Below are 12,841 nucleotides of genomic sequence, written 5' to 3'. Positions count from 1 at the left end.
TTTTTTTTTTTTGTCTTTTTGGGTCACACTCGGCGTTGCACAGGGGTCGCTCCTGGTTCTGCACTCAGGAATTACCCCTGGTAGTGCTCAGGGAATCCATATGGGATGCTGGGAATCAAACCCGGATTGGCTGCGTGCAAGGCAAACTCCCTACCCCCCTACCCACTGTACTATTGCTCCAGCCCCTCCCTTTAATCTTTTGTAGTAACTAAAGATGTGTAGTTAGATTACTTAGATCTTTTCTTATTTCTTGATAATATATATTGCTGTCAACTTAGAGCAGCATTTGATTAATTCTAATAACTTGTGTCTTCAGTCTTATTGTTTCTAGTAATCTTTTGATTTCTTCTTTTGACTTCTTCTTTGACCCATTTTGGTTTAGTGTCCAATTATTTGAGTTTTTCCCCTCTTTCATTTTGTTGTTTGACATGTTCATTTTCAAAATATGTTGGTCTAAGAAAATAGGGTATATTATTTCTGTCTGACTGATTTTATAGAGCAATGTTTTGTGTGCCAGCATGTGATTTATCATAGAGAATGTCCCTTATATATTGAAAAAGAATGCCCAAAAAGTACTTAACTTTTGGGGAATGGAGTGTCGGAGTGTCTCTAGATGTCTGTTAGGCCCATCTAATCTATTTCTTCCTTTTAAGGTCATTGTTTCCTTATTGACGTTTTCTTTTGCCCAGTTGATCTATTTAGTAATAAGAAGGGGGTTGTTAAAGTCTCCTATTACTATTACATGTTGTTAATATCTTTTCTCAGGGCTATTAGTTTTATAAATTTTAATGGTCTAACCTTAGGTGCATAAATGTTTAAATATAAAGTCTTCTTGATGTACAAATCACTCGATCAGTAAGAAACGATCATTGGGGCCAGAGCGATGGTACACACTAGTTAGGGTGCTTGCCTTGCACATGGCTAACCAGGGTTCAATCCCCAGCATTCCATATGCTCCCCTGAGCACTGCAAGGAGTGCAGAGCGAGGAGTGAGCCCTAAGCACCACTGGATGTGGCAAAAAAAAAAAAAAAAAACAGGAAAAATAAAAGACAAAGGATAAATGATCATCCATATTCCTAACAAAAAATTTTTTTTTCTTTTTGGGTCACACCTGGAGATGCACAGGAGTTACTCCTGGCTCTGCACTCAGGAATTACCCCTGGCCGTGCTCAGGGGACCATATGGGATGCTGGGATTTGGACCCGGGTCGGCCGCGTGCAAGGCAAACGCCCTACCCGCTGTGCTATCTCTCCAGCCCCCCTAACAAAATTTTTAAATTTGAAAGTCTGTTATCTGATCAGAGTATGCCAGTGCCCTATCCAGATTTTTTTAAAACAGCTGTTTGCCATAAGATTGTTTTCTAGACTTTTGTTGTTGTTGAACCTGTGTCTAGGTGGCTTTTGTCATCTTAATTACAGTGTATCCTAGAATCTTTCCATTTGGATTCATTTTAATTAGAACTTTTGGAACTTCAGTCCTCAGGTCAGGAAATTTTTTAGCGATGTTTTAAAATAATGACTTCAGTTGTCTTCCTGTTCCTCACAGATTCCTATGATACTGCTCCTTTTTACCTTATCTCATAATTCTCTGGTATTTTCTTTCTTTTTTTGTCTTTCTTTTTCACCTTCTATTCTTCATTAATAGTTTCTGAATCTTATCTTTAAGCACATTGACCTATTTCTGCTTCTATTCTGCTACCTTCAAATGAGTTTTTGGTTCACCTGCCATGTACTTCAGATACTTCTGATTGCAGTTTTCTCATATCCTCTCACTTTTTTCTTTACTGAAGGTCTGTACTATTGAAGGAGTGCAGAGTGCAGTTACTTTCATCTCATTAAAGAGTCTCACTCAACAAGGTCACTCTGAAGTCACCATCTAATAGGTTGTAGGACTGGTGGGTGCTAGGCAAGTCTTCCAGATCATCATCTCCACCCATTAATTTGGGTGGACTCAAAGGGCTGAGAGGTGCATGCTGGAGAGATAGTATAGTGGCACTTATTTTACAAATCTTGGGTAGGTTATTCTAACTTCTCCGCCTGTAAAATGGGATGATGAGGACAAGAGATCAGAGTTACAATGGGAACCTTTTGAAATTGTGTGTACCTGACGTTTTCAACAATTCTCTTTCCCTCAACCCACTCCCCTCTTATGTTAGAAGTGAAGATAAAGTTTTTTTGTTGGAGGCTGGGAGATGTTCTGTAATGTAGAAAGAACCATGAACCTTATGTTGAATGCTGAAATAACAAAGCATAAAAGCTAAGAAAAGGTTAATTCGTTTAAACTGGCTGTTGAGCTAAGGTGTAAGTCAAACAACAAGTTGGGGAAAAGTTAATAAGATGGGAGCGGGAAAAGGCATCCAGTCTAAGCTAAGTTAGTACACTTTTAATAATGGGAAGTGAGGGCCAGGGAGATAGTAGGGTGCTTGCCTTGCATAGAGCCAACCCAGGTTCCATCCCCAGCATCCCAAATGGTCTCCTGAGCACCGCCAGGAGTGATTCCTGTATGCAGACCCAAGAGTAACCCCTGAACATTGTCAGGTGTGGACCAAAAAACAAAGTAATAATAATTACAAAGGTGGGGAGTTTTTTTTTTTTTTTAAGTATTATCATGTGTCCAAAAAATGAAATTGTACAGTTTAGCTGATGAATGAAGTGTGATAGTTTAAATAGAAAGTTAAAAAAGAGTTTTTAGGCAGATGAAAGAGGTTTGGTTTCTCTTTGGTTTTTCATTGAACCAAAGATTGAACTTGTGCATGCAAGGAAGGCACTGTGCCACTTAGCCATCATATTCCCAGGCCTAGGTTTTATTTTTTGAGGGAGAGAGAGGAATTTTAAACTAGAAAGCATAATTAGATATGGGTATTAAATGATTAGAACTTTCGGCCCATAGCGGGTGGGGTACTTGTCTTGCGTGTGGCTGACCCAGGTTTGATTCCTGTGCCCAGAGCACCACTAACATGTGGCCCAATCTCCCTGCCCCCGCTAAGAAAGATAATCAGAACTTCTGGATTAAGGAAGTACTTTGAAACAAACAGAATTTTCTTCCTCTGACACGTAACAAAGTACTTGCCAAAACCCACAAACGAGATTGTATTGATTAAGAAAATAATTAGGAAACTGGGGAGAGAGTACAGCTGGTGAGGTGCTTGCCTTACATGTGGCTGACTAGGGTTTGATCCCCCACGTCTCATATTGTCAAGCACCACCAGGAGCGATTCCTGAGTACAGAACCAGGAGTAATTCTTGAGCATCGCTGTGTGTGGCCCAAGACCTGCACCCCCCAAAAAAAAATTTTGAATGGTTGACAAAAAAGAGAAACAGAAGATAAAAGAAGAAAAACAAATTATTACAGAAACAGATGAAGAAAAAAAATAGAAGAAACAGAATATTAAGTACAGGGAGATCCAGTATTTAGTAGATACTTTTGTATTCTCACCAGCAGAATATGAATATACTAACCTCTCCACAACCTCAGTAAAAGAATGTATTAGTGTCATGAAATTTTAGTACAATAAATAGGTAAATTTGGAAATCTCAAATTTTCTCTATAGTTTTTTCTAGTTTTACTATTAGCCACCAAAATGAGCATATTGGGGCTGGGGAGATAGTACAGCAGGTAGAGCATTTATCTTGCATGTGACCAACCAGGTTTAATCCCCAGCACCCCATATGGTCCCCCAAGCCTGCCAGAAGAGATCCCTGAGTGCAGAGCCAGGAGTAAACCCTGAGCACCACCAGATGTGGCTCAAAAATCAATAAAAAATAAAATGAGCATATTAAGAGTTTTTTACATTTTAAATTTATTTAATACATTTGTACTGGAGTTGTTTGTTTTGTTTTAGGTCTTCTTCCTTTGGTCTATTTGTCAGATGAATGTCATAATTTATTGGCAGTAAAGTTTTGGATAGATGTAAATGAAGACATAATTAAACCGCGCATGTTAATTGCTGCAAGTAACCTCCAGTGGCGACCAGAATCCAAATCAAGAATTCCTACTTTATTTGCTGGAGATTTTTCCATGTTTTCTGCCAATCCAAGGGAAGAACATTTTCAAGAGACTTTTCATAAAGTGAAAAATTCTGTTGAGGTAAAATGAATTTTGAGAATTATCATGCATCTTTATTTGTCCCTACTCTGGTAGTCATAAAAGTGGTGACATGAAAATTGAATCACTGAGATATAATATGTGATATTTCATCATTAATTGCTCATGAACCTGAAGAGATGAGGGAATCATTGCTACCAGGGAGAAATAATTGATTTGAAGGGAATTAAGAAATACATTGATTGGGGCCGGAGCGATAGCACAGCGGGTAGGGCGTTTGCCTTGCACGCGGCTGACCCGGGTTCGATCCTCGGCATCCCATATGGTCCCCCAAGCACCGCCAGGAGTAATTCCTGAGTGCAAAGCCAGGAGTAACCCCTGAGCATCGCTGGGTGTGACCCAAAAAGCAAAAAAAAAAAAAGAAATACATTGATTAAATCATAGAAAATTGCTTGCATTTGACCATTTTTTGTTTCTGAAACAGTTGCTTCCTATGGCTTAACCTATACATTGTTCCAGTTAATTCTGGAAGAGTTGGAAGCAATTCTCTCATTGCTCTCATTTCCGGAATACTGTATGAATATTAGATGATTTTCAACTATTAGCATGTAAACAGCCCTGATATTCCAACAACAATCACAGTGTTATTGTATCTTGTTAATTAAACTAGATGTAGGGGAGATCTCATACATCTTTTTCTTTCCCTGGTTTATGGACACATGCTCTTTTCCCTCCTCTTTTGCTTTCCAATAACTGATTCCCTCTAAATAACTTACATTGGTTTGTATTTTTACATTGGCATATTCTTTAACAGTTGCTGCCAAAATTCGTTTGTGTTTTTGTTGTGTTTTGTTTTGTTTTTTGGTGGGGTGGGGGTGGCTTTTTGGGACACAGCTGGCTTTGCTCAGGGCTTATTCTTGGCTCTACACTCAGGGATAACTCCTAGCGGTCTGGGCTACCAGGTAGGATATTGAACCAAGGTGGGCCGCATGCAAGGCAAACACCCTATTCACTATACTCTAGCTCTGGCCCCTTCATTTCGTTTTTGTGATCTGAATTTTTCTGGTATTACTATCACTCCAGCCCCGGTATTAAAGGTAAACTTCTGAAAACATGGATGGGCTTTCATTTGTTCCTGTGCATTTGTAACTTACAAAACAACTTTTCCCATTTTTTTCTTAGAATATTGATGTATTTTGCAGTGATGCAGAAAACAAGCTTATGCATATGCTTAATGCAGATGATCCCAAGTGGTCCACCCCAACTAAAGACTATACTTCAGAGCCACACACTGTCCAACCAGTTCTTGATACAGGAAGCAAGTGTCTGGTGAGTTATGTAAATTTAAAGATTATATGAATATTTTTTGTGAAGAATATATTTTGGTGTGTACCTAGTAAACATGGTAAAGTGTAATTAAACTTATTTGAAAAGTGTGGTTGTTATATGACTGATTGGTATAAATTAAGCTTTGTGATATGAAAATTAAATTTTGTTTGTTGAAGCCAAAATTAATACTCTAGGGCTAACTTTTACAGACAAGTACTTTGAGTTTCAGCATTCCAAGTATATTGAATATAAGCTTTTTTGCTTATATATTTTTGTTAGGAAGACTGGGAAGTTAGGGTAGTTTCTAGATTGATTTTTTTGTTTTTGTTTTATTTCGGTGCCATACTTAGCAATCCTTAGGGGTTCTCCTGGCACTGCACTCAGGAATTACTCCTGTTGAAGCTCGGGGGACCATCTAGGGTGCTGGGGATCAAACATGGGTCAGCTTCATACAAGGGAAGCATCCTGTCCATTATATTATGTCTCCAGCTCCTGATTTAACTCTGCATCACAATTAATGCATGTCAGGCTGAAGTATATTAATTCTCAAGTAGCTAACACTTGCTTAGAATCTATGTTAACTCGTTTAATCTTAAAAACCCGGGGCTGGAGTGATAGCATAGCAGGTAGGGCGTTTGCCTTGCACGCGGCTGACCCGGGTTCAAATCCCAGCATCCCATATGGTCCCCTGAGCACTGCCAGGGGTGATTCCTGAGTGCAGAGCCAGGAGTAACCCCTGTGCATCGCCAGGTGTGACCCAAAAACCAAAAAAAAAAAAAAATAAAAACCTTTGAGGGGGCTGGAGCAATATCACAGCAGGTAGGGCATTTGCCTTGCACGCAGCCAACCCGGTTTGAATCCCAGCATCCTATATGGTCCACTGAGCACTACAAGGAGTAATTCCTGAGTGCAGAGCCAGGAGTAACCCCTGTGCATTGCCAGGTGTGACCCAAAAAGAAGAAAAAAAAAAAAACTTTTGAGATAAAAAAATATATATTATCATCTAGAGGGATTAAACAATTACCTAAAGTCATAAAACTAGGAAAGTATTAAGTATTAGAACCCAAGCAGTCTTGTGTTCTTAAAATGGTTCTTAAATGCTTATTTTCATATAACCTATTGATGAAAAATATATATTAAAGCATAAACCATTTGCTTTAGTTTGTCTTCTACTTCAATTAGTTTTCATCTTTTACTGCCCTTTTTTGGTGGGTGAGGGCAGGAGTTGTTGTACCATACTTGGGGTGCTCAGAGATTACTCCTGACTCAGTGCTCAGGGATCACTCCTGGCAGGGCTCAAGGGATCCTCTGTAGTGTCAGGATTAAATGTGTGCAGGGCAAGTATCATATCTCCAGCCGCTTCGTGCCATTCTTTTATCTAATTTAAAATTGCTTCCCTCTGAAATAAGAATAATAATATGAATGTCTTTGAAGTCATCTACCTCTTAAACATTAAGGAAGGAGAATGTGCATGGTATTAATGTGTCTAAGTAAATTCTAGTGAACAGTTGACTTGATGTTATCTTACCAGTATGTAATTATATCAACTATTTTTTTATTAGATGTCTCCTATCAGTTATCAGAGCCCTTTATTACTTTGTAAGACAAAAGGAAAGTCTGTTTCCACACCTGTGTCAGCCCAAATGACCTCCAAGTTTTGTTGTCAAAAGGAGACTGATGATCCAAAAACTTGCAAAAAGAGAAGAGCCTTGGATTTCTTGAGTAGACTGCCTTTACCTCCACCTGTCAGTCCCATGTGCACATTTGTTTCTCCAGCTGCACAGAAAGCATTTCAGCCACCACGGCGTTGTGGCATCAAATTAAATGAAACACCCATAAAGAAACTATCATTGAATTCTCCTCAGATGACACCACTTAAAAAGTTTAATGACAGTTCTTTTTTGGAAAGTGATTCAATAGCTGATGAAGAACTAGCATTGATAAATACCCAAGCTCTTGTGTCTGGTCCAGCCGAAAATCAACTTATGTCTACCAAATCCGCTAGAACTGCTCCCTCTTGTTCAAAAGAGTCTCTCAGATTGAAAAGGCATCATACTGCAACTGCAGTCAAAGATCAAGAGGACTCCTGTGACAGCATGGAAGAACGTGACATCAGTGCAATAAAAAATATTTCTAAGATTGCAAAGACATCAAAAACATGACTATAAACTAGTAATTGATGCTTAATCTTTCCTATTTGTAAGATATTAAATTGCACCTCAGTATTGTATAGTGAGAAAAGTAATGAAATTATTCTAACTGTACTTAAGTGTCTGTATATGTCATTAGAGTGCTCATTGTCTGTTTCTGTACTGGTAGACTTCTATTTTGACATCTTAAAACTATTTGTTAACTAATCATGAAAAATCTAAAGTCTTCATGACTGGATTTGATCACTTCAGTATTTTACAAATAAAATAAAATGTGAATATTTCTTTTATTTTCAGATTGTGTCTTAATTAAACTAGCTTTCCAAGTAGTGTTATTTGAATTCATAGAATTTATTTTAGTTCTTTGGGTTTTTGTTTTTGTTCTCCAGAGGTAACACACTATGGGAGTTTTCTATAATGTATGTTTTAGTTCTATGGGTCCGTCCTAATCAAAGATCAGAGTCCTAATCAAAGATCGGAGCTGCCAAACGTGAAACGGACCCTCTGCTCCTAAAGACTATGATCTGAGAGGTCTTCTAACCCATTTTGTCACCCAGAGCGGCTTCTTACAGAAACGCATCTAGACTGTGAACTGAGCTAAAATATCAGAAATCCAAAACTCATAGAGCTCATAGAGTCTTATAACTGCATTAGTTTTAACCCTTCACAGGACTCAGTAAGTACTCATTTAAGAACCAAAAAAATACTCATACTCTCTCAGTGCCTAAGCAGAATAGTTCATTTTAAGCTGACAGTCTCATTTGTTTTGGGTTTGGCTTTTTTGTGGTGGGAAAGGGCCTATCTGGCATTGCCCAGGGATAGGAATCAGTGCAGGAATTGAACACATGTTAAGAATGCCTTCCAGCCTTTTGAGCCATGTCCCAACCCTCATTATGGTTCCTTTAATATTTCATAGAAAAAAGAAGAAACAGTTCTGACTGGCAATGGCATGAAGAACTTTTTGTTTGTTTGTTTTTTGGGTCACACCCGGCGATGCACAGGGGTTACTCCTGGCGGTGCTCAGGGGACCATATGGGATGCTGGGATTCGAACCCGGGTTGGCCGAGTGCAAAGCAAACACCCTACCCGCTGTGCTATTGCTCCAGCCCGGCATGAAGAACTTCTTAAATCAGGCTTCAAGTCTTTAAATATGTCTTAAATTTACATATAATACTGTGTTTTCAAATCTAATAAGCACACTGTAAAGTTAATAAATCGTTCAAAAAAGCAATTTGTTTCCTTCCATAACTATCTCATGATTTTTTATCTCCTAAAAGCCATTGACATAGTTCATTCTGCTGTTCTTTGTAACTCAGCTATTCCATCCTTATTAATGTGATTTAAGTCGGGCCCGTGCTCGGCTCCGGCCGGCCGGGTTTTCGGCCCGGGCGCCCATGCCCCTGCAGAGCCGGTGGATGTGGAACAAGCGGGAACCAGAGACAGCTTTAGGAATTGGGGTTCCAGCAAGTGCTTGCACCCATGTATGGAGACTGTGAATTAAGCCTTTGCCCCATCCTTATTAATGTGATTTAAGTTTTGTTTATAAAACAATTCAGTTTTGTATCCTATTATTTCCCTAGTAATCCACTATAATAGAACAGGGAATAAAATTTGAGTCTCGGATAAATAGGAAGAATAAGGATTACTTCTTATTTTAATCATGAAAAATTTAACTGCTATTGCCTCCATTTCCATTTAGATGATCTGTTTTAGTGAGATCTTATCCACATATTACATTTTGTGAATTGTAGATACTCAAGAGCCTATTAAATATGAAGCACCATGTCAGTTCTATGGCTGATGCAAACCATATCACATGAAAATAAAATCAATATTAAAAATTTTAAATTATATAAATCAGGCTGGAGAGATAAGATGGATTAAGGCATTTGCCTTGCATAACTGACCCTGATTAGATCCCCAGAACCACATATGTTTCTCGGCCTGTCCAGGAGTGACCCCTTCTTGAGCACAGTCTGGTGTGTCCCAAAAACCCAAACAAATTTTGTATAGATCAGAGGCTATGGGGGGCTGGAGCAATAGCACAGCAGGTAGGGCATTTTCCTTGCACATGGCCAACCCGGGTTTGATTCCCAGCATCCCATATGGTCCCCTGAGCACCGCGAGGGGTAATTCCTGAGTGTAGAGTCAGGAGTAACCCCTGTGCATCGCCAGGTGTGACCCAAAGAGCAAAAATTAAAAAATCAGAGGCCATGAAAAAAATCACCTCAACCTGGGATAAGTAAGGTAGGAGCATTTAATCATAATTAATGCTTCCAAACAAGCACTCCCAATCTTCTAGGAAATTATACAGGAAATAGCAACAACTTTGCAAGCCACAGTGTTTAAAGTGGGACGGAGGGTGAGGGGAGGGAGGGACACAGAAAATAGACCAGGAACTACTGTGAAGTCTAAAAGTGCTAAATCTAGAACATGAAAACACTCCGTGGTGGGCACTGGCTCATCCCAGGGAACCAAAAGCCTCAGCAGCCAGGTATCTCTCAGAAGGACTTGAGTCCTGGAATCATAGAAGATAGGAAGATCATTATGCTTTGTTTAGAAACCTGTAGTGGGGCTGGAGTGATAGCACAGCGGGTAGGGCGTTTGCCTTGCACACGGCCGACCCGGGTTCGATTCCCAGGATCCCATCTGGTCCCCCAAGCACCGCCAGAAGTAATTCCTGAGCGCAAAGCCAGGAGAAACCCCCGAGCATCGCCAGGTGTGACCCAAAAAGAAGAAAAAAAGAAAAGAAACATGTAGTGTACTAAAATTATAACACTGCCTTAGGTTGATTCAATTTTGCTGTTAAAAAAAAAATGACAAGTGAATTGCTAGTAGTACACAGCTACTGACAAATAGATTCAGTAATGTCAGGAAATGTTAAGGCAATGAAATTGCTTAATAACTTTTCTTACTCCCCACTTCACATATATGTGGCCAGAACCTCACACACCCCTGCCTCTCGAAAATCAAGTTGTTTCTTAGGGGTTGCACGTCAGGTTGTGGCCTTTGACGCTTGGCCACACTGCACACAGGTTGCACACCTTCAGTTGCGACACTTACATGTGTTCACAGGGGGCTGCACTGCTCACACAAGTGCTTGTCAGAGGTCACCGTTCTTGGTTGTAGAACTGGCACATCTTTTAGTGCTCCTTGTGGGCTGGGGGCAGGGGCGTGGGGGTTACACCCATTTGTGCTCACACACCCCTGACTGTCCTGACTGAATCTCTTGGCATGGGGCACACAGAGTTGCAGGCTCAAGCACCGGCACTGGTGGTCTTGCAGCCGCTGAGCTGTCTCCCAACTGAATTTGTCCCCACATTTGCTTAGACTGATGAAAAGATTGTCACCTTAAAGATCTAATGCTTAGGATAGTCACCTTCTACAGAATCCATTTAAATTTTTATGTTGAGGGACACAGCGGTAGTACAGCAGGTAGGGCACTTACCTTGCACATGGTTCACCCAAGTTTGACTCCTCAGTGCCCCATATGGTCACCCCCACCAGCCCTCCAGGAGTGATGCCTGAACAAAGAGTTAAGAGTCATCTCTGAACTGGTGTGGCAAAAATAAATAAATAGGGACTAGGAAGACAGTACAGTGGGTAGGGCGCTTTCTTGCCTTGCATGTAATCAACCTGTGTTCTATCCCTGGCATCTATATGCCCCCACCCCCACCCCTACCCCTCCAAGAACCACCAGGAGTGATTCTTAAGTGCAGAGCCAGGAGTAACCCCTGAGCATTGCCAGGTGTGGCCCCAAGACAAAAATAAGTAATTTTTTATGTTGAACCAAAAGGGAAATGTTTCAATTCAGAGACAAGTCCATATAAAGCAATATAATATGTAATTTTTAATAACCATAAAAGCACCATCATTTAGGACACAAAATAATACTTGACAGAACATTAGAAGCTGTTGGGCAACAACAAAATAAATAAAGCTTACAACCAACATGGTTTTATCTATCATGGTCTCAGGTCCAGCTAATCTGATGTCAACTACCTGAGGTTTCATCTGGATTCATAGACTCAGAAATTCATTACTGGTATTAACAGGACATTTTAGCATTGCAGAACTTCATCGCAGACAATGCCACATAAAACACCAAGCTAGTTCATCTCACAGTGAACACTGAACTTTATCCCTGTAGGAGGTGGGCCCTGGGAGCTCACTTTCATGCCTGAAAGTATGCTGCCAACTGATGACACACATTTATACACACAATTTTTTAATTATTCCTCCCCAAAACTGGTGTCTCCTCAGGGCAGGTTTATATTATTTCCACTATTAGCAAAACAGTCAAAAGTTACTCAGTTCTAATTACATTCAATAAAAACACATGATGTAACTTAAATGACACTGATTTTCCTCAGGAGCCTGTGTGGCTATTAAAAAGGTGTCAATGGTTTTAACAAAGGTGCATCACCAAAGGAGTACTTTCCAAAGAGTGTCAAAAGGAGAATATTCCCGAGATGTTTATTTTAGTACGTTCCTTTTAAAAGAAAATCAATGTCATTGAAGTCACAAAATTCACATTTTTTGGATACACAGGTGATCAATCAAAGCAGAAATGGCACTGAAATCAAATTTTTCCTTCCTCCCATTTCTCTCCCACCTTTCCAACTTTCCTAATGGAGATGAATGTCCTGAAAAAAAAAAATAGGCACTGAAGCGTGTGTTATTTTATCACCTATATGAATGGCTATGTTCTTGTTTATGGTGTCAGGTCACAGTTTTCACATTTTCCCCCATAGAAAGTAACTTTGTTGAATTTATCTGCAGAGTTCCCCACATCAGACCATGCATATATGATCACTTGAACAAATGTTTATTGAACATGAAAATAATGACTTTGGTTCAAAAACTTTCAGATTCTACTATTTACACTGGAGTTAGAGCTTGGAATAAAACGAGACGACGAATAAATACTAAAAATCGAAGTAAAAACTCATTTGGGAACATCTGGAATGCTTCTAATATCCGTGGTGACAGCCTCCCCTCCTGCTGGTGTTCCTCTGGGTGAAGCCGCCAGGCGCCCGCCGCTGTGGGAACTCGGCGTAGGTATTCCAGTAGCCTGTGCCGTTGGAGAATGATGCATTATTCCTGTCCTGGTTTCTGTTCATTCTGTTTGGTTTTTCTGCATGAAGCACACTGCGAAAGGTAACATCATGTTCATACCGTTCTTTCATGCGCTGTATTTTTTCTCTTGGGACTCCATGAATGTTTCTTCTATGGAGGTGAGAGGGAGAAATGCAACATTTAGTTACAGCAGTATCAAAATGAGCTCCTTGTAAAGTGTAAGTTCTCTTACTATTCC

General features: G+C 39.9%; 2 protein-coding genes across 4 annotated transcripts in view; one reads left to right on the top strand and one right to left on the bottom strand.

The window, feature by feature from the left end:
* Window positions 1–7,724, top strand: part of BRCA2 (BRCA2 DNA repair associated) — a 70,663-nt gene extending 62,939 nt beyond the window's left edge. The window contains 4 exon segments of the mRNA XM_055141829.1: window positions 3,843–4,087; window positions 5,228–5,374; window positions 6,937–7,508; window positions 7,510–7,724. Coding sequence (XP_054997804.1) covers window positions 3,843–4,087; window positions 5,228–5,374; window positions 6,937–7,508; window positions 7,510–7,561 — 1,016 coding nt within the window. The 3' untranslated portion in view covers window positions 7,562–7,724.
* A 3,627-nt stretch (window positions 7,725–11,351) lies between these two features.
* The window catches only part of N4BP2L1 (NEDD4 binding protein 2 like 1), a 28,886-nt gene continuing 27,396 nt past the window's right edge, over window positions 11,352–12,841 (bottom strand). The window contains exon 5 of one of the 3 annotated variants that reach the window (XM_004604535.2): window positions 11,352–12,753. In XM_004604535.2, the coding sequence (XP_004604592.1) occupies window positions 12,498–12,753 (256 nt within the window). In that variant the 3' untranslated portion in view covers window positions 11,352–12,497. The remainder of the gene's footprint in view (window positions 12,754–12,841) is intronic. The other 2 variants (XM_004604536.2, XM_055133118.1) reach the window with 2 other exon arrangements.

The sequence above is a fragment of the Sorex araneus genome, chromosome 1 (genome assembly GCF_027595985.1).
Source record: "Sorex araneus isolate mSorAra2 chromosome 1, mSorAra2.pri, whole genome shotgun sequence".
Taxonomy (NCBI): Eukaryota; Metazoa; Chordata; class Mammalia; order Eulipotyphla; family Soricidae; genus Sorex; species Sorex araneus.
Note: the sequence above shows the minus strand (reverse complement) of the source record. Positions and strands in the feature narration are given on the sequence as shown.